Here is a 20,979-nt window from a genome sequence, read left to right as displayed (position 1 = left end):
TGCTTAATGAGAGAAGAGACTCCAACAGCTCTCCATTTGTGGGAAAAAGTCGTTAGCGAGGACACAAAAGGCAAGAGGTTGGACTGCGGGTCATACCTGGAGGTACGTCTTGAAGATGTGTTTAGCCGATCGAGTGATCAGTTCACTGATTCCTATTTTCTACCCAAAGGAATAAAGAACAGAGAGAGTCAGTTTGCAATAGCAATGAAATACACACTTTGCTTTTGCAACGGGCTTTTCCCAGCCGGGCAGAAGCCGCGTTCTGCGGCCTCGCCCCGCGGCACAGCCCTGGTTTGCGTTTGCCAACGCTCCGGCAGCGCCGTGCGCGGTGCCCGGGGCCACCCGTGCGCCAGCTCGGCTCCAGGGGCTGCCAGCAGCACCAACGCTTCCCAGCTTGACCCAAAGTCCTGACGGATCCTAGAGGCTCAAAAAATGCTTAAAATCCAACTGTGTTGCCTGCTATTACACTTGAGAATCCCTGAAGTGCTTCTCTGTCCCAAAGGACACTCAAACACTATGAAAGCCATTACGGATCTGGGAGCAGAACTCCCCATCCACCACGTACAGGTCCTTTTCCCTTCTCCTCTGTTTTTGAAGCTGTTTATTTTTTACACAAACAGCTGGCCCAGTTGGAAGCCATTCAGGGCGAGCTGTGCCAGAGGCGGTTTTAAGTGACCGTCTGCAGTTAAGCCTGATGCTTACGAAAATGTGATCCAGCTGCGCACGGCCAGGGGTCTTGGCGATGAAGTTGACAACTTTGCCCAGGTAGCGCATGTTGATGCCCCTCTGGTGCATGGCCTCTGCCAGCGTCGCCCCGTCCATGGGCAGCACCGTGTGATCCAGGCAGTCTTTCACCTGCGCAGTACAGACAAATTTCGGTTACTGAGAGCAAGCACGAAAGGAAGAATTAAAGAAAAAACAAGTTATCTGACTGGGGAGGGAAAAGGCGTTGCCTGACGGACACGGCAGTTTCCAGGCATGACGCTGGAGTTACAAGCACAGCAAAAACCGGCACGTACAGAGCCCGGCTCAGGCGGGTAATGAGCTGTAACCCCGAGAGCACCGCGCTGCGCGCAGGGCACACGCACAGTGCGTGCGAGCTCCCGCCATTGTGCTGTTTGGACTCGTGTCTCTGGGGATGAGCAGCACACACCCCCCAACGAGCGCTGGACAGCTGAGGTGCGGGGGGATCAGCCGCCACACCAAACCAGCTCCGGTTCGCCCCATTCCCCGCGCAGAACGAGCAGAGGCCGAGGCCCCACGGAGCAGCGCAGGATTGCGAGCGGGTGCTGAGCGTGCAGCCTCGGGGCCCAGGAGACCAGTGACGGGTTCAGGTAACTCAGCACGACTCTCCATATCTCCACGGACTCCAGCGCTTTGCCAAGGCCGACTCGGGGACTCCTGCGGCTCAACAAGAACCATGTTCCCCTTGGCACGGCTTGTTTAGCGAACGCTTGTGCAACCAGCAGGCTAACCCTTCTCTACGGGCCCCACGGTCACCACTAAAAACATTGCCATTTAAAAGACTACACATAGCTGATAAGGGGAGCTGGGGCTTGCATCTTAAGTTGTGGTGCGGTGCTGATAAAGAGTCACTTAATTCGCGGAGTAACAGCGGTGACTCTCTGATAGGCAGAGCTCGGAGCCCTGCCCGCTCACACAGCTGCTCTGGAACTCGCCCTCGTGTGCTTGCGCAGCATTTGGGTTTATACCCCAGTGTATCACGTACCTTGTAAAACAACAGTCACCAGCTGTAACACATGCGTTGGCGGTCGATTTAGAGCTCTTGCGAAGGGCAAAGCTGGTCTTTCTAATCTAGCCAGGTGCACGGGTAAGCACCAAAATGCTTAAGCCTTACAGAGGGAGTTTTTACAATAGATATTAGTAAGAACAATTTCCCAGTTCGCTCCAAATTGTTAGTCACCAATTGAGTCACAATCAGGGTCAGATAATACAATAAGCTGTGCAGGATGCCCAGGGCTAGGGAGGTGACTTACGTGGTCTTCATTGTCCCAAACTCTTAGCAATAGCTGTTAATTACTAGTGCCACTTTGTTGGAGGTGGGACAATTGCACCATGATGCAAGAAGAGAAACGGAAAAGCCCTCACGCGCTTGCACCAGAGATGCTCACGCTGTTCACCATACGTCCCCTCCGGTGCCAGAGCCCGTCTGGCAGCAGGGGACGCAGCACTGGCGCACCGCGGCACCGCGGCAGCGCAGGCTCAGAGCAGCTCTCTGGGGGACGTTACCGCTGCTCCTCAGTTCCTTACCAAGCCGGGGATCTGGCACGACAGCAGGAACGCGGCCGCATCCTTCAGCAGCTGCTTCTGATCCTGCACCTCCTCTTTGCTGGACTCGGGAAAGCGAACGCCTGGGACAGCGAAAGAGAAAAACATAAAACGTGAACTCAGAGAGAAACAAGGGACGTACAGAAAGGTATAGCAAGAGCACCTAAAACTTTACGGTGATTCTGTCTCCTTGGAATTAAAGATACTTCTTCAAGAAGTCGTGTACGCTACAGCATGTTTCAGTGGGAAGAGCACTGGCTGCTCTGCTTGCTGAGGGGCCGAGCTGCTCCTGCCCGCCCATTCCTTCTCAACGCACAGCTTCACAGTCCAAATGCTGCTCTTCCTCTGGTCCATCCCACCTGCCGCAAAGCGCCGTGCACACTGCCAGTGCAACACGTCCACTGCCTGGGCTGGAGCGGAACGTCTCGGCACACAGACCGGTAAATAACAGTGCTAGAAACTCAGCCTTTTGCTTTGCACACCCAAATTAAGGTTTAACTTCGAGCTGCAAAGTTGGTGCCAAAGCACTAATATTTACCAGCGTTAGGAGATGCTTGGGCGTTTCAAAACTCATTCTCCTTTTGGCACATTTACTCCAAGCTAAATTCAAGTATATGACCATTCCTCTGCAACTTGCACGCATACGGCTTCAGTATTCACCCCCATATACGCTGTGGGAGCTTATTCTGTATTTCCAAATAAAATACAGACTCCAGCCTCAGAAAGCTGCACGCGGTGCCTGTGATGCACACATTTGAAAGGGCACTGTGACCTGCTCACCACGATGTTACTAAAGCAAATCCTGCCCTTCACTGCAGATCCAGCATCAGTTGTTCAACTACAACCGCTGGGCTTGTGTGAACTACTACACCAGGATCTAATTCAATGTTCAAGCGGTCAGGGTGCGGGAGGATCGCAGGCAGACGGTTGGCAGCGGCCTGCAGAGCTCCCCGGGCGCAGCAGCTCGCTGCCGCCTTTGGCATTGCAATCAATTCCGCTTCTTCTGTATCTCTGTGCTTCACAGGGAATCCTGCACCGTGCCCAGCGAGCCAAACGCCAGCAATATTCCTGGCCACAGAACACCATTTTTTGTCCGTAGCTGGCTGGACATGGCGATTCTCTGGAGGAGTAAAACCAGCTCTTTGTACACGTACCTGGTGAGAAAATATCTGGGTTAAACCGAATGTCAAATGATGTGTCACTAATGGAGCCTACAGCCTTGCAAGCGTTCCGAATCACTTCTCTGCTTTTGGGATCCACTGGAGCAGGAAGAAAAACAGAATACAAATGAATGCGGATTTCAGAAAATGACAAGCCTGGCTATTAAATGAAGATAAAAGCTTTGTTACTAAAAGCAGCAATGATGGTACATTCTGCAAAAACCCATTACAAACCCAGTCATTTGGAAGATATCTGGAAAGGAGGATGGCTGCAAAATGCACAGTCTGGACAGGAGCACACGAGACAACCCAGAAAACCCATGGACCACCCTCTGGCCCCCCCGTAGTTAGAAACCCTCCCCTGGGATCCCCGCAGTGCTGCTCCCACTGAGCCGGGCAGCCCGGCCCAGGCTCCGGCTGCTGCGCAGAGCTGCTGGGCTCAGAGCCGCTGGGCTCGCTGCACACACACACACTCACCAGGGTGACTAGTTCATTAGTGTGCAAAGAGCTGAGACAATACCGACAGAGGCAGCTTGTCCTGTTTAACACCAACCGGTCACCCTGAGCCCCCAGTGCCGCAGCCCCAGCCAGGGCAGGCGGCCGGGGCTGCTCCCGGTGCTGCGGACCAAATACCTGCTCCATCATCAGATGCAATGGTCTCAGCCAGCTCCTTCACCTGATCAAGTCCAGTCACGTTATCATCAATTTTACCATCCTCTGACTCGGATTTCTTGCTGTCTGCAGTACCGTTCTCCGGAGAGGAACCATTTTCCAGCACACCTGAGCTCTCCTGCTTGTTGGCTTTCTGCTGCATCAGCTGCAGTGCGGCCAGCTTCATGAATAAGAGATACCTGCAGCAAAGGAGAAGAGGAATTCAGCACAGCAGGAGAATCCAAGAGGATCACCACTGCTCTGCGAGGGAGCACCTCACAGCTAACGTTGTAGACCATACAGTGCACAGGATATCCACAGGGAAAGAGCTTCCAAATGTCTGACAACAGACCTGGAGCCTAAGAAGCAAACCAGCTCTTCCCGCGGCTCCCTGCAGCCCTGTCAGAGTCCCTGCTGCTTTCACCTCTCGTTAATGGAGTTTAATTGCCGCTGCAGGACCAAGCAATGGGGCATCAGCTGCCACTTCTGGGAGCTGTTGGGACGTCCCTGGGACACGGCAGCCTGGTCCTGAGCTGGACCGGTGCCAGAGGCGGGTGGAGGAAGGGGGGAGCTCAGCTCACCTGTGTTCTACAAAGGCATCAACAAGCTCTTGCCGGAGGCAGCAAAGCTTGTGTCTGTGCTGCTTGGGGAACCCCATTTTCTTACATTCCTCTGGCATCTCCTCCCCGTCAACAGGCAGGAAGTTTAGATCTGGAGGGAACGTGCGGAGCAGGTCCAAGATGTAGTGACGCCCGTCGTTGCCAATAATGCCTTTGCACTCCACTGAGGAGCACAGCTCCACCTCCTCGTTCTTGTCGTTGAGGACTTTATGCTTCTGGATCTTGAGCGGCCTGCTGGTCTTCTCCAGCAGCTCCAGGTACTTAGGGTGCGAGACAACTGTCTTGCCAAAGTCTATTGACCCATAGATAACGCTCTGTTCCTGCTCCCGTTCCAAGATGCCAGGAATAATAGACTGAGCTGTCACCCTGTAACCTCTGTAATCCACCACCACGGTCCCCAGCGTGTACAGCCCTTCTACATCCACTGCATTGTAGGTCCGCACACCGTTGAGATCGTTGGTAGGAGCTACATAAGCAGCAACATCTCCACCAAAGTCCTTGTAGTGGTCACGGACGTCAAAGCCCAGGCTGAAGAAGATGTTGTTCCAGATGAACATCTGCATCTTGGTCTCTTCGCTGGGGTTGATGGCCATGACGTTGCCATCAATGACAGCCATGGCACCTCTGGTTGCTGCCGCAGTGAAGTCACTGTGCACCTGGGGGCAGGTGGAGAGAACGCAGGGTAAGGAAGAGTTCCCGCCCTCCCAGCACCTCGCTCCCAAACCTCCCCACAGACGCTTCCTGCCGATGGGACAGCTGGCTTTTACTGTTGTGAGCCCGGCCACCAACTTGGATACAAGCTCCGGGACCCAGAACAGGAGGGCTGAGCACAGCTCAGGCTCCTCAGCTCTCTGCAGAGGCGGGCTCAGGTGTACGCGTGTCCCTCCTCCCCATTCCTCCCACCCGCCGAGGAGGACGGGGTCAGACAGGACAGCGGAGGACGGGGAGGCGGCTGCCGCGGGACTGGGAGCAGGACACGACCCGTTAGCTTACAAATGGGCATCTTCCCCTTGCGCTTGTTAAGGGGTCGCGCAGGTGAAGTGTCCGGATGCGATACAGGCAGCAGAGAAGGGGCTGCAGGGGCTGCCTGCACATCCCGCACTTACCTTGAAAATGGCTCGCTCTCGCAGCAGCCTCTCGGGCAGGTTCTTGCGCGGCAGCTCCCGCGTGGTCTGCAGCTCCTCATTCCAGTCTCTGGTCTGAAAGAGTCAAAGCCTTGTGGGAAGCACCGCACTGAGTAGGAAGGGGCTGGAGAGTCAGCGTTTCTGCTTTACGAGGCATTTTGCGAGAAGGGAGGGGAAGGGGCAAGAACTCGGACTGCCACGGAGTTCAGAGGAAGAGGATTAGCAGCAGGAATGAACACCCCTTGTGAATAGACTTTATTCACCAGTAGCTGGGGACAGATCTTACATTAGCCCAGCTCCTCTCAGACCTTTGTATGCTCAGGGAGCTGCAGCCCGAGCAGCACAGCCCCTGCAGTCAAGGGCACTGACAAGAACAAGGACTCCTGCGAGTCTTCCCTTGACGAGTAAAACCCTTCCAAAGATATCAGAGGTTGCTTGTTACAAGTCACCTGGTTCACAGCACAGCTGGCAGCACAACTCCTGCCAAGCAAGACCAATACCTGTCCAGGTATGTGCTCCTCATAGCCCAGTCTAGAAGTGTACGCGTCTTCTGCCCGAACGCAGTCCATGGCGTGTTCCACCTGTGGAGCCGTCCAGCTGTACACTTGGAAAGGAGTGGCTATCCTTTCAAAAGGGTGTCTCTGAACCCTGGTTTGGGAGTGAAAACAATCAGACATTGTCCAAAGGAAGATTTCTTTCTACACTAAGAGAATTTTCTCTTTGCTGCAACATCAGCTTCTGACAGACAACAGAACAAGACCAGGCCTGAGGAGCAACGCAGTGGACTCTCATTTGGACGCCCCCCCAGCCCTCACACGGCCGTGGGGGCTGCTCCAGACCCAGCACGCACCCCTGGCCACGGGGAACACCAGTCGCACCAAACGGGCTCTCCTGGAACCCGTCTGCTCCCAGCAGCTGCTGCGTCCCAGCTGCACTTCCTTCTGGCCCAAGCGGCAATGCAGTGCATCATTTTCAGGGGCCGACAGCGGCCGTGGGGCTGCAGGCCCCACTGCTCATTTCCAGCCCTGCTCTAGTATCACTTTCATCTTCTTAACAAGAGCAGAAGCAGAGCTCCCAAAAGCCACACAATGTGCCTGTCAACGTGCACCCTGCTGAGCCCCAGCAGTTCATTAAGTGGACTCGAATGAATGACAGGCTTTTACAGAACCTGCTGTCCTGGAGCAGAATAAATGGTCCCTGCAGCAAGGACAGGTGAATAAAACAATACGTTATTTTTTTTGTTGTTATCGGCACTAGAGGAAATTAGAGAAAATGAACATGCACGGACATGTTTAAAATAATTATCCTCTCTGCCACAAGCCTACGCAAAGCCAGGGTGCTGCCGGGACACCATCAGGTGTTCCGTGGTCCCCGCGTGTCCCCGAGCACCGCGCTCCTCACTGCGGCAGCGACCCAGCTCCCCGAACAGCCAAGCACACCACAGACCGCTCAAGGCAACCAGAGCAGAAAAGCGCTGCTACCGTTTCTTCTGCAGAGCGGAGAAGTTTTTTTTGAAGGTAGGGCTGATCTGGTTAAGCAGTTCCACCAAGGAATGACTGAGAAGACTGGGGTTTGCAGGTTTGGGGTTGAAGTTGTAGGCAGTAGACCTGCAAGAAAAAAAGAGACAACAGCTGTTTGTCAGACCTGAGACTTTCCATACCATAGGAACGTGCTATATGAACAAGAGCTTTCCGTATATGTGATGAAAAATCTAGTCCAGTCTGTGCCCAGCTGAGGAAATTCTAACAGGCTGTGCTTTTGCTTTAGGGCAAAGTGAGAGAGCTGCAATGGCCGGGATGGAATTCCCTCCCAACGCAAAATGCTCTAATTAGCTGATGACATTATGTGATGTTTAACTTTCCCTAAAGCATCAGGTATTTATCCACTGCAGAGAAATGGTACCAGGCATAACTAAACAGCCCAATCCAGTAGAGCAAGTCCTACAAACCCATGTGAACAGCCAACTAAAACGGGCTATTTTGCACAAAAAAAAACCCCTGCAGCAATTGCCTGTTGTGGGTTCTTTCCCAGTTGGCTATCACGAGCTCCCCGCTGCGGGGCAGGCAGGAGGACCTCAGTTACTCACTGATTCAAGTAAAATCCTCGAGTGGATGCGGTGATACTGACGTGCCGATCCTCCACCGTGATGACGTACAAATACATGAGGTCTCCGTGCATTTTCCGGTTACCCGGTGGAGGGTTCCAGCCACTCATTGTCAATACCTTTAGGCACTGCAAAGGCTACAGAAGAACACAACAGAAGCAACTCCTGTCAGCAGGAATTAATTCCCTTGAGTTACAGAGCCACCCAATGTACACACCAGACTCCTTCTACCCGCCGCCCTTGGCCGGCTGCAGAACCAGAGCTTCCAAGAAGGGCTGTTCTCAGGAGCACAGCCTTCCTCGGGCCCTTTGCAGCCCACTGGCGCGCCTCAGCCGCTGCCTCTCACACCTAACACACAGGGAACAACAGACACCCCGGGCCTTTGGGCTGCACAAAGCACGGATTTCTTGCTGCACTCTTTTTTTAAACAGCAGCTTCTAAACCAGAATCCAAATGGGACAGTACTGGAAAGCAGAGGGTAATTTGTAGTGATCCTGCCTCCAGGACCTTGCAGAGAAACGCTGCTCTCCCTCCCGGCCACCCCCCAGACCGGCCATTTCACACTCCGCAGACAGCCAGACTGGGTGTCCAGTGGTTTGCACACAAGCTCTTGGACTTTATTCCTTTGGCTAAGCTGTGCTGGTCCCGCACTCATTAAGCATCAAGCAGAGCAAATCCCAAAGTCCACTTCAGCGCAGGTTTCAATCCCTGAACACCAGTTTGCTGCAAGGAATGTGCCGATTGGCGTTGGAATGACCCAGGAGAACTCTACCTTCCAGTCTCTGTTCTGGGGCTGAAGGGCACACAGGGGTCTCTCTTTGCTACCTGGCAGGATATGTTCAGGAGGGGTGCAGTCAATTTGCTCCATTTCAGTACCTTTCTTCTTCCGTTTTCCACTGTCTAGAACAGACAGAGATAGAAAGTCAGTGCTGAGAAATGTAGCATTCCCTCCTTCAGCAGTTACTCGAGGAGGAATGCAGAAGTGCTCCGAGTGTTTCTCTGCACTCCTGAATGATGTGGGACAGCTGATCGTTATGAGGTGCTTTAACGAAGCCGGGAGTCAGGGGAATGAAAACACCAGCCACACCAGAGAGGCCTTTTTGCCCCGTACCTCCCAGGTCTCCTTCGGTGAAGACACTCAGGAAGGACAGGGAATTACAGTCCACACCATTGAAAGCATCTGATGGGTCAAGACTCTTCAGAAGGTCCCGAATGTGACGCACGTGTATCCTGGCTTCTCGCACTGTGTATGGCTCTGATGAGCAAAAAGGGAGGAAAGAAATACGAGTTACATGGTTGCTTACTCCTTTGGCACACAGGTCTCCAAAGGGAGCCACAGGAAAGGGTTGCCAGGTGGCCAAAACCACTCCCTGTGGAAACCCTCCCCATTCCCTCCCAAAGCCTGAGGGAACTTGCCTTCCACCACTTTCAGCAGTGAGCCCTCCTGCAGCCCTTCAATCGTTTTCAGCTCAGCAAAGTTATCGAGGACGTTGCCATCCAGCTGCAGGGAGAAGCAGGTCCGATGGCAGGTATCCTCACGGTCCATCAAAACCTGGTGGATCTCTTGCACCATCTCCTGAGGAGAGACCTTCAGAGGGAAGAACCAGCCAGTCATTCTCAGTCCTCATACGTGTTCTTGCCAAACCCTGTCCCTCTGCTGCAGGATCGAACGCCAGGCTTGCACAGGCAGCTCTGACTGCCCCCCAGATCACCCTGTCCCTGCCGGGAGGGCACTGCCACCCCCGCTGCCCCACGTGTCACCCACGGCACTGCCCCGAGCACTCGGCACGGGACAGAGGAGGCAGTGAAGGAACAGAAGGTGCTGGGGGAACGCGGGGGCTCTTCCCTTATCCATTCACACTGCGCATTTGTGGCGAGGCTTTGAGTGATGCACATGGAAAACAGACTGTTTCCTCCGGCCAAGCTGCCCCGGTACCCGCAGCGCGGCGTGTCCGTGCCAGTGCACATCGCCAGGGCACGTCACCTGCAAGCGCACAGCTCCCGATGCAAAAACTGCCCTGGCTTGCACAGCAGGGCTGTTCCGCTGCCTCCCGCCCCGGCTCCAGCGCCACCGACACTGCGCTCGAGCTGCGAGGACGCAGGGTGGTTTACATAAGCTCCTGTAAACAACATGGCCTGCTATTATTAGCCTATTAAAACTAACAGCCAAGGGGATTTAAAGAAGAAAGCCAGGCTGAGATACAGCTGGTTCCACAGGGGATGCAATTCACTGCACTCCTGGCTGGTCTTGGGGAGATAAGACTTCCCTCTGCATTTATACTCCAGATGCCTCTCCCTGAAATTAGAGATACTTCATTCAAATGGCTTTCAGTGCAGTATCACGCTAAATCAGAGTATCAGCTAGGCATGTCAAAGCCCATCCTGCTCTTGCAGCACATCGCTGTCCACATGACACACGGAGCTCTCTGTGCAGAGGCTGCGCCGTTCCCTGGATCCAGCTGGTGCTGGAGCTCCCTGCGCGGTACCAGCGCCTGTGGCTGGACCCAACCCAGCTTAGCCCGGAGGAGCACCGTGCCGGCACCGCGCGGCCACGGGGCAGGCAGCTCCTCCTGCACCCGCCGTGCTCTGCTGCCTCCTCCCCACTTCACCCCCTCAGGACGGACACGTCGGGGGCCAGGAGCAGCCTGGAGGTGCCGTCCAGAGCGTGGGGGCTCACAGGGGCCTCCCTGGGCACAGTCCCGTCCCTTTATCCCCTTCCCTGCCTGTCTGAAGGGACAGTGCTGTGTGTGCCCTGGCTCAAACGCTTCCACCCCCTCCAGTGCTGTCCCCGTCCCCCCAGCTGGTGACAGAAGGTACCTGCAGGGAAAAGGGCTCTATCCCCGGAGCACAGATCTTGACGGTAAATCCTGTGTCCTGTATGACAATGACCTCCTGGTCGTTCCCGTCTTCTCCTGGCTCAGGCTCCTCGTGGCCATTCTGCCTGGGCTCCTTCTCGCCCTTGAGGCTGTCGTGCGGGCCGCTGCCGTTCATCAGCGCCACGCCAGACGGGTGCTCTGTGCGGGAGGAGAGGGACTGAGACAAGAGCCAGCGGGCGGCCGGGCCCCTCCGCGCGGCTGGACAGGCTGGGCTGGACAACACCAGCGTCCTCTGGCCAACCCACGTGAACCAGGGGTTAAAAGGCAGCCAGCGTTTTATTCTGCACTTGGTATTTACTAGACATAGGTGTGCCAGGCCCTTCCCTCCCTTCACCTCACAGCATGATTAACACGCTCTCACTCGCCTGCAGGGTTTGCATCTTCCACAAACGGTGTGGAGAGGGGAGGGAAGGAAAGCAGGAAGGATAGGCCAGTGTACAACACATCCAACTTTGTCTATGAAGCCTCTTAATTAAAAGGAATGGGTGTGTGGTGCTTTGCGGCCCAGAGGCAGCTGTAACCTCTGCACCAACACGTTACACAGCTCCCAACATCCCTCCCGGTGCGGGGCCGCGCGGGGGGAGGAGACGCAGCGGCACTGCCAAGCCGAGCATCACGTGGCAGCCAGGTTACTGCTCCGGCAGCACACGGCTCCCACGGCCCTGCCTGCGCCGGGCCACCCTCCGCACTGCCAGAACACTCCGCGGAGATGCCATGGTGCCAGGGCGAGGCCTTGCCTGAGCAATTCTATTCAAGAAAAAGGTGATGACATTTTAAGTGCTCTTTTAGACAGATGCGTCACAGGGACGGGAGCTCTGCACCTACTTCACTCCCGCAATGGTTTGTTTTCTTTTCCAGTAAGGCGGATAGTGTCAGAGTGCTGATAAGATCTAGGACGCTGCAGGTCTCCTAGAGCAGCCTGCCCCATCAAACCGGGCTGGGGACCATGCTAAAAGAGGACTGAGGGCAAGCTGGAGTCGTGGAAAGAGCAGCTGACGTCAGGCTTGGAGAGGGAGCAGACCCCGCGTCCCCAGCCCCGCGCTGAGCCCCCAGCCCGGCAGCGAGCGCTGAAGGGAGCGGGTGCCGTGCCCACGGGGCCGGCTCGCAGCTCGGCTGTCCCGTCAGCACAGCGCTGGAGCCAGAGTCACACGCGGCAGCCCCGCTCGCAGGGAGCGCAGACACGGCGGGCTGGGGCACACGGGGTCAGGGGCCCAGCGCCAGGCTGCCGGCCCAGGCTGCCACGCTGCTGTCCCCGCCAGCTCCACCTGGCAGGTCTCCTCCTCCTCACCAGCCCCAAGGCACCAGCCCCAGCTGCACGTCGGGGGAGGCAGCAGCTCAACCTCCATCCCTGCTGCAGCGCAGACCGCCGCTGCGCTCAACACCTACAGCTACCATGGCTGGTTCCTGCCTGGCAGCCCCAGCAGCTCCAGCAGCCCCGAGAAGCCGCCCAGCCTTGGCCGTGGTACGAACAGGGAGGGAAACGCTCTGTCCCCTGCACGCCTCTGGAGCACAACACCAGCGGCAGCAACAAACTGCTCAAGTGTCCCCGGAGCGTCGCACCCTGCTCCAGACTACAGCTGCCAACAGCAGACCGCCCCCCAGACCACTGCCAAGGCTGAACCAGCACGTAGCGAAAGAGCGGGAAGCACAGGGAAGCACACTCGTTCCACACGGCTGCAGGTAACGCAGCTTCCTCGAGCAGCCTCTGCTGCTCTCGGCATTCGGCAGCTGCGGCTCATGTTCCCCGTCACTTCATGGATGTCCCCAACACAAGCCACTCATTTCTTTGACAGACGAACCCAGGGGTGAGCCAGACGAGAGGCCTGGCTCTGGCTCTAGTAGCTGCAGTCATGCTAAAGGCTTGCGCAAGGCTGCTTCCAACCAACCCACTCATCGGCAGCAGCGAGGTGGGCACCAAAGCTACTTCTGTGCCGCAACAGTCGGCAGAACGCTCCCAAAAGGGACATTGTCACCTCTATTTGATTTTGTCTCCTGTATTTTCTCCAAGCTGCTCATCCCCACAGCTCAGACATCTCTTCCCACCCACACGTGGCTGGATGGAGCCAAAGGCTCCGGGCAGACACTGCTCTGGCCCCCTGCTGCAGGCCAGGCCCACAGACCCGCTCCCAGCCGGCACCAGCACCACGTCTGCAGCCACACACAAGAGAAGGACTTGCAGTATCAGTTAAGAAAAAAAAGAAGCAAAACCCCCGTATGTTTGTTTTGCTAACACAGACAAGGCACAGATGGGTCCCTTGCCACATTCCTCCTTTTCCTTCCGCCATTAAGTTAAACATCACCTGCCTCCCCTCTCCCTCGTCCTGCCCCATTCCACGGGCACAGGCGGCCACCCACCCCATTACGGGCAGTGTTTTGGCTACATGAAGCGTGACAGAGCACCGTGCAGCCAGGCACCTGCAAGCGTGAGCTTCTTTTTCTTCCTCCTCTTCTTCTGCTGCTGCTGCTTTGACAGCAGCGCCTGCGCCTGAGAGTCGGGAGCACGGCTGGACCTGCCGCCGGCGCAGGGAGCACGGTCCGTCCCTGCAGAACCACAACCTGCGTCCCGAGCCGCAGGCGACACCTCGCCGGGGCAGAACGGCGGCACAGCTGCCTTTTGGGCCAGCGGGGCTCTCCCTGCGCTCGCTGGCGGAGCTGAGGAGGGGGTCCCAGGGCTCCCTGGGGAGGGAGCAGCGCCTCTACATTTCAGCCCGCTGTCTGGATTTGCTAAGACTGCACCTAAACACAAAGCGGGTTGTCCCTTGCCGTGGCCCTGGCCGGCGGGATGTGCTCCAGGGGCCACATCCTCCCCGTCAGCTGCCGCCACGTGCTCCTGCCGGCGGCAGGATCTGTGGGCTGAGCCGCTGTCCTCAAGTTTCACGCAGCTCTGGCGAGCCCCAAGCGACTGAGCATGATCGAGCAGCCCCGCCAGCCCGGCCCCAAGGTCGGTGGGAAGGACGGTCGCCGCGCGGGATGCCTCTGCCGGCCGCAAACAGCTCTGTGCACACGCCGTCACCAGCCCCTCAGCGCCCTGGGCCTCAGACAGGTCCTGGACGCGTTCCGAGCGTTTCTGCAGGCCTCCAGCCACCGCCTCGCTGGGAACGACGTCTGGGTACGGCCCAGCATGCTGGGCAGCTTCAGGCAGCTCCGGGCACACGGTGCAGCTCGTGGGAGGCTTTGGCAGGAGCGGTGACCTCTCATCGGGAGAGTCAGAGCTGCGCGTCTGGAAGATGAGATCGGTGACATGTCTGCAGCAGTTTGCAAAAAGGCCGTTCCCCATGGTCACAGGCAGCCTGGCTCGTACGGCATCGGGTTAGAAAAGTCAGTTTTGTTTGCAAAGCTCTTGTTTGCGCACATATATAGAAGGCCACACAAGGCAGACTCCCACACAGCAGCCTCGCTCTCCCCAGCTGGGACCTGCTCCCCTTCCCGCACCGCAGCCGCCTTCTCCAGAGAAAATCCCCACTCGGCCCCGGGGCAGCGGGGGCAGCGGGCCGGCAGCTGACTGTGCTGCCCTGCGCGCCCGCGGCTCACGTCCCACGTGCCGCCGGAATCGGACGCCGGGCTCCCAGCGGTTCTCCCAAAGTGCTGCAAAGCGACCTCCGCTCCCCGCACGCCCTGTCCCCAGCCACCACGCTCACGCCACCGTCACATCGCCAAGCCCAAAAGCGGCTCCCGGCAGCTGAAGATCTGCTCTCCCCGCCGCGCCAGAACAGAAGCAGACGTGTATCTAACAGGTTCCTCGGGCGCGTTCGCAGAGGGATGCCGGCCCGATCGCGGTTATAAATAGCCCAATCTCGAGTGCTGCAGCGGTGCAGCCTGGGACGGCTGCTGGAGCGCTCGCGCTGCCAAACCTGCGCGCAAGGGAGATGCATTGAATTACAAGGCGAGGGCAGTTACTATGGCACGCCGGGCCCGGGCACAGCCATCCATACCAAGCAGGCGAGCACAAAACACCCCGGCAGTGAACCAGGGAGTAGTTCCCAGACAAATGTTCTGTCCTGTCTGCCCTGTCGTATCAAACACCAACCACAAAAGCGCACACACAGCCCCCTAACACCACTCTCTCGCCAAGCGTTTAGGAAATCTCAGCCTGAAGCAGGGATTTTGGAGCTGGAGGTCTCTGCAAGCACCAGGGGCCCCGGGGAGGCCGCAGCGTGTCCTACGTGTCCCGGTGAGGCTGCGCTGCCGCCTGCCCCTCGCCTTCCCGGCCACACCAACAGGCGACCTGCGCCGACTGCTTCCCTGGGACACATGACAAGAGCTGCATCTTTCAAACTCACCATGTGATGTGCGAGAGCTGCGGCCCGACCCAACCAGCCCTGGACTCATCTGGGAAAGCTTTTGTGTCTGCTCAGGAAACCTGACAACCCCCCAACCCGGGGCAGCCCGAGCAAGTCTGAGCGCTCAGCACAGCTTCACGCACAGCGAGGGCCCTTCCCACACCGAGCAAACACAAACACGTGCCACAGCCCTAGCACAGACATCCCAAAGCTAGAACAAAGCCTGGAGCACGGAGCTCACGCAATCACTCGCTCAGGGCCAACACACATGTACAGAGGAAGGACAGGGCTGGTGTCAGTATAGCTAATGCAAATTACATTTTAGCTGTATAATAAATTAAACAAAATTAATAGTTTAATGAATGTAAATAAATGGACGAAATGAACACAACATGAGCTCCAGAGGTGGCCCCAGGGGAAATGTTTCTGCAGGACAGCCCGTCCGGGAGGTGCAGGACAGCCGGGAAACCACCGCTTCCCCAAACTGTCAGCGCTCCAGCTGCAACAAGCGCTTCTTTTCATGAGGGCCCACAGTGAAACATCAGAGCTGCTCTCCCGCTGTCATTAAACTCCAGTTGGTTATAACCCACCTGTGGGCAGAGGTACAAGCGCTGTGTTTGTCCCAGCAGCCTCCCCACACAGGGCTGACTGGCGCTGAGTGGCAGCTCGACAAGGCACATCAACCTGCGGCACCAATGATCACGGGCAGCAAGCGGGGAAATTATTCACTCCTGGCTCTTGCGCATCCACACTCAACTCTGGCTGGATAGACCTAAACAACCCAGGCCGCATTCCAGCCTGCTGAGAAGTTTGTGGCTTTTCTGTATTTGTATTGATAGTGGGACACGGGCACTGCAGCTGTGCCCGAGGGCACCCACGGTCCCACAGCTGCCGGCTCAGGCACCGACAGGCCACGGAAATGCCTCGTACTTTGCATTTGGCACCCCGGGCTACCCACACTGTGCTCTCTACACCTGGGAACTACATGGAAGCCCATTTGTAAACTTTCTATCTGGCCAAAACTTTGGAAACTTAGTCCCAAAACTAGCTGGCTGGATGACCCTGCTACAGAATGCAATTCAAACAACACAGAGACCGGGAGCAAAGACTGGGAGCTAAGGCAAAGTGCAAAGAGCAGCACCAACAAAAACATCAACTACGTTAGGAAGAGCGTGTTCCCCAAATCTGAAGGGAAAAGCACTGGATGAAGGAATCACATTTCAAACGGACACTGAGAATCAGTCGATGATTCTCCAAATCCATGTGTTTTACTCTGGCACATACCTTAGTTTCAGAAAGCTACTGAGACAGCGAGAGCCCACGTCAATGACCTCTCCCATTAGACTCCGTGTGCAGAGGGACCAGCGCAACACGAGGCTCGCTCGGCAACAGTCACCATCCTGCGGTCTTCTGTCGTTAGACAGTAACTACATTAAACTCTGAGTCTGCAGCTTCATCAACAGGTTGCAGTAGAGCTTTTCCCTTTAACGTGAAAGAGAATGGCAAACTAAGGAGACACTGTTTCAAAACACGTGCTGTTAATCCTCGGCACCTGTCAAGCGGCTGGTGAGCACCGCGCCAGGTTGAGAACAGAGCTTGCTTCTGCGAGTACAGATCTACTTTTGCACCTGAAGAAGGAAGGTCTGTCACCCGTGTAAGTGCCTCTGCGCCGAATTGTCACGAAAATGCCCAGTAACCACCCGTCCCAGTCTCATCACGCTAGAGGCAGAAGGCAAAAGGAGGCCCAGCTGCCAAACAGGTGCATGCGAGCTCCTCTACATCAGCCACACGCTCACGGGATGCGAGAGCCAAACACTAGCCCTTAGACAGCCTTGTTACTGCTGCTGAGAAACTGACCTGCTCCCGAGGGGCGGCAGCCGCCGCCGCCGCCGCCGCGCTCTGCCTTCCATGTTTCGCGCTGTCCAAGCGCTGCCCCGTGGGCTGGTTTTACTTCTCAAATGCAAATAAAAAAACGCATGGACTTCAGACTTGTAAAGCTTCTAGAAATAACAGCTTTCTAGTACAACCCATAGAGCACGATGCAAGAAAGCTACGCGAGCGCTGGAAAGCTGCGCTGGTGTGGGGTGTGCTGCCAGGTTTAGTCCTTTACAGACAAGGAAGACAAACACAGGACTGCAGCATAATGCTCCTTTTACTGTGCGTGAGGCAGTTCTGCAGGTGGATTTATCCAGGTGCATGTTCCTGACCTACTTACTTTTGCTTCTCAGCTGGGAAACCCATGAGCAAGGCTGTGCCGGCAGAGCAGCGAGCTGCCAGCAGGAGCTCAGCTCCGCGATCCCACCCGCAGAACCACTCCAGATACAACCCCCTCGGGTTCCCAGCCCCAGCCTGCGCACAGATGCTCTGTTATCACACTCCCTTCCTCTTCCTCACCTTGGAGCAGTGATCAGATTTCTCTTGCACTTCTGATTCTCCCCCTGAAGCCTGTTATAACTGCATATTAAAAAACCCTGACTGCCAGCAATTCAGCCCTTTCCCAAACACCAGCAAACCTCCAAGGTCGGGGGACAGACAGCAACAGCAGATCCCAAGATTAAGAATCAGTCTCCTGACGTTGTTACTAATGCACAGCTACGCTTGCTTCCGCAGCAGTTTTCCACTAACACCTGCATCCTCCACTTCTTTAACAGAAGACGTGGCTGAAGATACGAGTGGCCAGGAAGAACAGGGATGCAGAGACCTAGTTAGAAAAAGCAATTCTTTGGGCAAGGCGAGGTTGCAAAGCATTTTATGGTAGCGAGAAGCACTGCTAAACTTGCACCTGAGACAAACTTGTTCGAAGACAGTGGCAACTGTAGGACCAAAAATAATCCAAGAAATGCTGCATGCAACAGCTGTCTCTTCATCTTGTGCTAGCTAACAAGAAAGGTAACTTAACCCGTAACAGCCCCCATCAGAAATCACTGGAAGAACCCCAATTGTTCATGTTTTTGTGTTTCTGCGCTCAGAAGGACAGAGTGGCCCCAACAGTTTTGTCTGGTGTGGAGGCAGACAGAAGCGGTCATCAGCCCTCTCGCACGCAGAGCGGAGCGCAGCAAACAAGCGCCAGGTCCTGATGCCCAGCGCAGCAGAGCGGTGCGATCCTCAGCCAGACACCCGCGTGGCCTGCCCAGCGGTACCGACCGTCTCCCTCGGATGGAGCGGGGTTCACAGCCTGCCCAGCGGTACCGACTGTCTCGCTTGGATGGAGCGGGGTTCACAGCCTGCCCAGCGGTACCGACTGTCTCGCTTGGATGGAGCGGGGTTCACAGCCTGCCCAGCGGTACCGACTGTCTCGCTTGGATGGAGCGGGGTTCACAGCCTGCCCGGTGGTACCCACTGTCTCCCTCGGATGGAGCGGGGTTCACAGCCTGCCCGGCGGTACCGTCTGCCTTGGACAGAGCAGGGTGCCCCGCAAGCGGCACAGGCAGCGGCGGGTACACGCAGCAGAGGCAAATCCTCCCTGGCAGAAGGAGAAGCCTGAGAAGCAGAGCTGCCACGCTGGCAGCGCGGACAGGCTGCCCCGGCCCCGGCCCCGCAGCAGGGAGCCATGCGGGAGGGCACCGCCTCAGCCCCAGGCTGCGGGCAGGACAGGAGCGTCCTCCCCTTCCTCCCCTCCTCCCCAGACCCAGGAGCCACCTGAGCCATTGTGCAGTGCTGAAACCCAGGGAGGATTTTTCCAGCTCCCTGCCTCCCTCAGCAATCAGCCTTCGCCCTGAGAGGCAGGGATTACACGGGGTAACTTTTTAACCCAGTTGCTGGCACTGCCGGCACGACGCCTGCTCCAAAATCCGGCGTGCGGGAGGGAGGGGGAGGCCTTCAGCACCGCGCTCCCCACTCCTGGCCTGCGTCCAGCCTGCTCCAAACCAAACGCTCATGAACTTTGCTTTAGGTGGCAAACTTCAAAAATTCACCTCACCGCCATAAAACCAGGGGAGGGAGGAAGCGGCGGGTCACTCGCTCAGCGGATACAAGTGCCCCAGGACGAAGGCCAGCCACAAACCACGCTGCTCCTGCCCTTCTTCTTGTATGTTAAAGATCAGAGAAAAAGGCTAAAGCCGAGACCAGCGCTCAGGGCTGTAACGTCCTGACGATCCGCAGCACCCAGAGCAGGGGCAGCCCCGCAGGGTCTGTGCCCAGAGCCCTGGAGCAGGCGCTGGGGATGGTCAGGACACGGGACTGCAACACGTCCCTGGCCTGAGCCACCCAGGCTCTAGTTTAAAGCTTGAGCAGCCGGCAAATAACTAGTTAAAACACGTAGTCTTCAGTGGAGAACTCACACAAGCCACCGGCCATTCCCAGGAAAGGCCGGGGTCTCACCTGGAGTATTTCCCATTGTGCCAATGGCTCTCAAAGCCCGAACCTCCAGGGCAGCCCAGCCTCTCTCACCTATCGCGACATGGACAACGCGGGCAGCGCCAGCCCTCCCCGCCCGGACCCTCATGTCCAGCGACCGTGCCCGTGCCCGCCCCCGGAGCGGCCGCTGCAGCGCTCCCGGCAACGGCAGCGGGCTCCTCGCGGCCCGGCACGGGCGGGCCCGGCCCCGCCGCTCCCGCCCCACCCGCCGCTCCGCAGCCCGCGGGCCCGGGCAGAGCGCGGGGCCCCGGAGCGGCCGCTCCCCCCCCGCGGCCGCGCGGTGGTGCGGCCCTGAAGGTGACCTTCACCGGGGCCGGGGCTCCCGCTCCGCCGGGACGGGCCCGCCCTGCCCTGGAGCGCGCACGGCAAGGCCGCTCCCCAGGGCCCCGTCCCCGGGCTCGGCCTCGCCGGCACCGGGCCGAGCGGCGGGAATCGCGCGTCCCGGCCCCGCTGCCAGCGCCTCCCCCGGCCGCGCGGAGCCTCCCCGAGCCGCGGAGCGGGCGGCGGGCCCCGGAACTGCTTCCCACAGGGACCGGGCAGCCCTGGGCCGAGGGGACCCGGGAGCCCGACCCCGCGGCGGGACAGGCGGGCCGAGCCCGGGCCGCTCCGCCGGGCTGTCCCTGCCGGGACCGGCAGCCGAAACTGACAGCGCCGCCCGGCTCCCCGCCGCGGCTCCGCTCCCCCGCCACCTCCCCGGCGGGTCCCGGGCGCCGCGAAGCGGGCAGCGGGCCTGCGCCGCCGGGGCGGGCACCCCGGGACGGGCACCCCGGCCCCGCCGGGCCCGCCCCGCGCTCCCGCCACAGGCCCCGGCCGCGGCGGCCCCCTTACCGGGGCGCTGCTGGGTGTCCGCCGGCCTCCTGCCGCGGGGGCCCGGCTCCTGCTGCTCGCCGCCTTGCGCAGCGGCCGGCACGGCGGCCGGCGGCATCTCGTCCGCTTTACCGACCATGGGCCGCGCCGAGCCCCGCGCCCGCCCGCCCGCCGCGAAGGACAGCGCCGCTCGGCCCCACGTGGTGCCGCGACCCCGCGCCGCTACGGCGCACCGCCTGGGCCCAACCTCCGCGCCCGCCGGCAACGCCTTAAAGGGGCCGCGCCGCGCGGCCGCCTCGGCCCGCGCGATCCGCCCCTGCAGCGGCCCGACGGGGCCGCGTCGTGGGCGCCGCCGCGGGGCTGAGGGGCCGGACTACGGGCTCGGCTCGGCTCGGCTCGGCTCGGCTCGGCTCGGCTCGGCTCGGCTCGGCGCCGGGCGCAGGCACGGCCCGGGGAGGCCCCGCAGGATCCAGCGAAGGTCACCGGCTGCGGGCGACCTTCCCGGAGGCCGCAAGGTCGCCGGCCGGGCCGCACCCGGGGGCGGCAGCGCCTGCTGGGGGACCGGGACGGCCCGGCGGGGAGGGCCCGGCGTGGGGCCTGTGCTGCCCCGGGCCAGCGGGGAACGGTGAGCGCGGACAGAAGCCGTGGGACCCGGCCGCCTGCGCTGAGTGGGGCCCGGGGGCCCAGGAGTCGCAGCCGCACGGGAGCAGCA

At 58.5% G+C, this 20,979-nt stretch overlaps 1 protein-coding gene across 3 annotated transcripts in view; it reads right to left on the bottom strand.

The window, feature by feature from the left end:
* The window catches only part of CLUH (clustered mitochondria homolog), a 29,447-nt gene extending 8,949 nt beyond the window's left edge, over positions 1–20,498 (bottom strand). The window contains exons 1-15 of one of the 3 annotated variants that reach the window (XM_065036547.1): positions 20,289–20,498; positions 10,766–10,962; positions 9,365–9,536; positions 9,060–9,203; positions 8,721–8,848; positions 7,931–8,085; positions 7,326–7,451; positions 6,345–6,492; positions 5,827–5,919; positions 4,682–5,376; positions 4,083–4,300; positions 3,444–3,548; positions 2,272–2,372; positions 703–855; positions 97–159 (exon numbers count right to left, since the gene is read on the bottom strand). In XM_065036547.1, the coding sequence (XP_064892619.1) occupies positions 97–159; positions 703–855; positions 2,272–2,372; positions 3,444–3,548; positions 4,083–4,300; positions 4,682–5,376; positions 5,827–5,919; positions 6,345–6,492; positions 7,326–7,451; positions 7,931–8,085; positions 8,721–8,848; positions 9,060–9,203; positions 9,365–9,536; positions 10,766–10,962; positions 20,289–20,406 (2,616 nt within the window). In that variant the 5' untranslated portion in view covers positions 20,407–20,498. Of the gene's footprint in view, positions 1–96; positions 160–702; positions 856–2,271; positions 2,373–3,443; positions 3,549–4,082; positions 4,301–4,681; positions 5,377–5,826; positions 5,920–6,344; positions 6,493–7,325; positions 7,452–7,930; positions 8,086–8,720; positions 8,849–9,059; positions 9,204–9,364; positions 9,537–10,765; positions 10,963–13,239; positions 19,313–19,424; positions 19,456–20,288 lie in introns of those variants that run through there. The other 2 variants (XM_065036546.1, XM_065036545.1) reach the window with 2 other exon arrangements.
* Between the last annotated feature and the right edge of the window lie 481 nt (positions 20,499–20,979).

Source organism: Columba livia, chromosome 20 (genome assembly GCF_036013475.1).
Source record: "Columba livia isolate bColLiv1 breed racing homer chromosome 20, bColLiv1.pat.W.v2, whole genome shotgun sequence".
Taxonomy (NCBI): Eukaryota; Metazoa; Chordata; class Aves; order Columbiformes; family Columbidae; genus Columba; species Columba livia.
The sequence above is the reverse complement of the archived record's forward strand: the minus strand, read 5'-3'. Positions and strand labels throughout refer to the sequence as shown.